The sequence below is a fragment of the Pteropus vampyrus genome, unplaced genomic scaffold (genome assembly GCF_000151845.1).
Source record: "Pteropus vampyrus isolate Shadow unplaced genomic scaffold, Pvam_2.0 Scaffold18, whole genome shotgun sequence".
Taxonomy (NCBI): domain Eukaryota; kingdom Metazoa; phylum Chordata; class Mammalia; order Chiroptera; family Pteropodidae; genus Pteropus; species Pteropus vampyrus.
This window is the reverse complement of record NW_011888799.1, coordinates 4,969,809-4,973,119: the sequence shown is the minus strand read 5'-3', so window position 1 is coordinate 4,973,119 and position 3,311 is coordinate 4,969,809. Positions and strand designations below refer to the sequence as shown.

Here is a 3,311-nt window from a genome sequence, read left to right as displayed (position 1 = left end):
TTGTCTGTAAAATGGGCCTGGCAGTAGCTAGCCTGCTGCCTTACTGCAGGCTGATTTGGAGAGCACATGGGATCATTCAGGGAAAGAAAGTCACAAAATGCAAATGTGTCTATAAATTTGGGAAATCTTCTTAGTAATTACAAAATGATTCTGGCTACCCCTTCCCCTACTTGTGAGAGTCAGGGGAAAAACCCTCTCCTTCCCAGGAGCTCTTTGGAAACCTTGAGCCGAGCCTGGGAATGGAGCTGGATTTTACTTCTTTCTGTCCAGATCAATGGGGGGCGTCTTTCCTTCCTTTTGCCCTTAAAACCCTGAAGGATGGTGCTGCACTGGGCTCTGGATGCCTGCCCCTGGTTCCCTGCTCTCTTTCTGAGGTAGAAGTGCTCTTTCCATACATCCTCACGCTCTCTTGTCCTGAACCATATTGTCTGGAGCCTGTGTACACTTGTTTTGAACTAATTTTATACTAATCATTTTGTATGGAGAGATAGTCTTCTTATACAGAAAGGACAGTGACAGTGTCATATACCTTTCCACTGGCCACACCTCAAGGTCCTGGCCCCGTGCTAGGCTCCCATGGGTACCCACTGCATTTTTGCCAGACCATCTGGATTGAATTCCCTAGTGCAATCCTTATATGTTGCCACCCTAATCCCCCGGCTTCCTAGGACTCACGTGTCACAGCTTCTGTGGGGACATCGAGGTCAGTGCTGTCCAAGGCCTGGGGGGCCCCAGGGCCATTGCCTTGGAGCATGGGGGGTGCCACTTCCTCCAGGGAGCCCTCCTCTAGCACTGCCTCCGTAGGGTGAGTGGATCCTGTTCCTACCTCCAGCCCAGGCAGGAGGGATGGGGTCTGGGCTAGGGAAAAAGCAGACGACCAAGGTGTATTTTTCTGGTGCCCTCCCGCTTGTCCAGCCCTGGTCCCTTGCCCGCAGTCCAGAATGCCATGAGCCCTCACTCTTGGCATCTTTACTCTATCTGGCAACAGTGCCAGACTCCAAATAGAAAACTCCCAAACCACAACGCATGAGCAAGCAAGGGTGTGTGAATGTGTGCATGTGTGTGCCTATGCACATATGTACACGCATGTGTGTGCGGTGTCAGGAAGTGGGGAGAGGAGGCAGAAATACAGAGCAGGAGAGAACAGACAGGTGATCGGCGATGGAGAGGTAGGGACAGGCATCAAGAGTGACAGAGAGAGAGGAAGAATCCAAGGGATAATGAAAGGTAGAAACAAAGAGATAGAGTATCAGAAGGCGAGAGATTGGGCATGGAAGGAGAAAGCCCCAGAAACCCAGTGACAGACAGCCTGGGACAGGAGGAGACTCAGCAATAGAGTAAAAGTCAGAGATGAAGAGAGAGATACAGACAGGGTCAGAGACAGAGGCGAAGGAGAAGGGAGCGTGATACAGGCGGAGCGAGAGGGAGACAGACAGCGAGAAATTGGGTCAGAGAGAGGATGATAGCAAGAGAAAGAGACAGAGAAAACCTGGCGTGAGGAGAAGGACGGGCCTAAGGTGGAGGGGCTATGAGCGGACGAGAGACAGAGAGACGGCCTGAGAGGCCTGGGAAGAGGCGGACCGGACCGCAGCCACATGTAATTACAGTGACTGGCCCAGCCCTCTGTGCGTGCTGGGGTGGACGGAAGGAAGGAACGGAGCCACCCTCAAACCCACAGCTCCTGAGGCAGCAGGACTCGGGGCCCCCTAGGCCCAGGGGAAGAAGGTTAGGGGGATGGGAGATAGAGGATGAAAATGTAAAGGGGTGCCAGCTCCCACACCCTCAGTCACTGGGTATGGGGAGGCCTGAGGTGGGGCAGGGAGCAGGAGGGTGAAGATAGGGGTCACAGGGCCAGACTGGGCAATTACGGGTGCATCCTGAGCCTCTCATCAGACCCCAGGTTGTGCAGTCAGAATGAAAGGGGCCTTAAGAGGCTGCCTTCCACATGCCATATTGGGAGTATGGGAGACATAGAAACAAGAGACTCAGGGACACAGAGACCAAAAGGGTACAAGGAGGAGAGTGACACAGGGAGACCATGAAAGACGAAGAGAAAGGGCAGGGAAACCCAGAGCGTAAAAGATCCACAGCTACGCGAATGCGCCACACAGAGACCGAGAGGGAGACATACCCACAGGGACCGAGGGATCGGGAGACAAAGGCTAGCTCTGGAACTAGAAACAAATCAACCATGGAGAACAGAGGGGCTTATATTTGGGGGTCCTTCTCTGAGCTGTCTCCAAATGAGGTGGGGGTGGGGGGAAAAGGGAGATAATTACAGGGATCAATTCAGGCTGGGCACACAGGCCTGGAGGATGGGGGCGTCCTGAAGGGAGGAGATGATCCAGGAGATGATCAGCTGCCTCCCCGGGCCCTGGGCAGCTTTGTTCCAAAGATCCTAGTCTCCCATGGCCAGGGGGACAGAGGCCCCAGAGGCCCAAGGTGAGTAGCTTGGAGAACAGCAGGCCCCAGCGGACGTGCTCATGCCTGCCCAGGGAAAACCACAGGCTCTGCCTGGAGACAAGAGCTGGGGCTGGGAGACGGGAGGGGCTGGGGCTACTGTGACTCTCGGAGGACACCAGAGTTACGAGCTGAGAAGCCTTCATGGTGCCCTCGGCTGCTCCAAGGAGGCAGGGAGGGGTTCCCTCTTGCCCCATCCACTCTTTGGGCCTGCTGAGAGCTCCCATCACTACCTGGGTTAAGGAGAGCAAAGTCAAATGTCTTTTGGAAGATCACGAGGCTGGGACCAGGTGGAGCAGGTGAGTGAAGATGACACCCATGGAGGGGCGATGCTGCCTGCTAGATGGCACCTCGCCTAACCCTGAGCCCTGCCTGCAGCAGCTCAGACAAGACTCTCAGGGCTAAGACCCCGGGCTGTACATAAAGTGGGAGGCTCAGGGCTTGGGTCCTAATTCCCTGGAAGGGAGGGGCCCTGCTCAGCTCCAGTCTCTGGCCCAGAGGCATCCTTCCATGGCCCTGAACCAGGACTGCTGACTCTCCCGTGTGGTGTAGTGAAAAGAGCCTGTATGAGGAGCTGTAAGATCCAAGCCCTGGTTTTCACCAGTTACCAGCTTGGGCAAGTTACCAGGACTTGGGTTATCTTGTATGTAAATGGTGGGGCAGGCGGGCAGGCGGCCGGGGGTGGGGGGGTCCTGATGCTTATCCCTCAGGGTTTTAGAGAATAGATGAAATATTTAGCAGTGTCCTGGCCTGAAGGGCCATTTATGAACCCTGCTGTCTGCCCACCCACCTACCTGTCCTCCCTCCTTCTTTCTTTCCTTCCTTCCTTCCTTCCTTCCTTCCTTCCTTCC

At 54.9% G+C, this 3,311-nt stretch overlaps 1 protein-coding gene across 6 annotated transcripts in view; it reads right to left on the bottom strand.

Annotated features, from left to right (window-relative positions):
- Positions 1 to 3,311, bottom strand: part of MDFI (MyoD family inhibitor) — a 17,961-nt gene that overhangs the window by 7,689 nt on the left and 6,961 nt on the right. For 4 of the 6 annotated variants that reach the window (XM_011354593.2, XM_011354595.2, XM_011354594.2 and 1 more), the window contains exon 3: positions 676 to 858. The exons of the other annotated variants lie outside the window; for them this stretch is intronic. In XM_011354593.2, the coding sequence (XP_011352895.1) occupies positions 676 to 858 (183 nt within the window). The remainder of the gene's footprint in view (positions 1 to 675; positions 859 to 3,311) is intronic. 6 annotated transcript variants of the gene reach the window in all.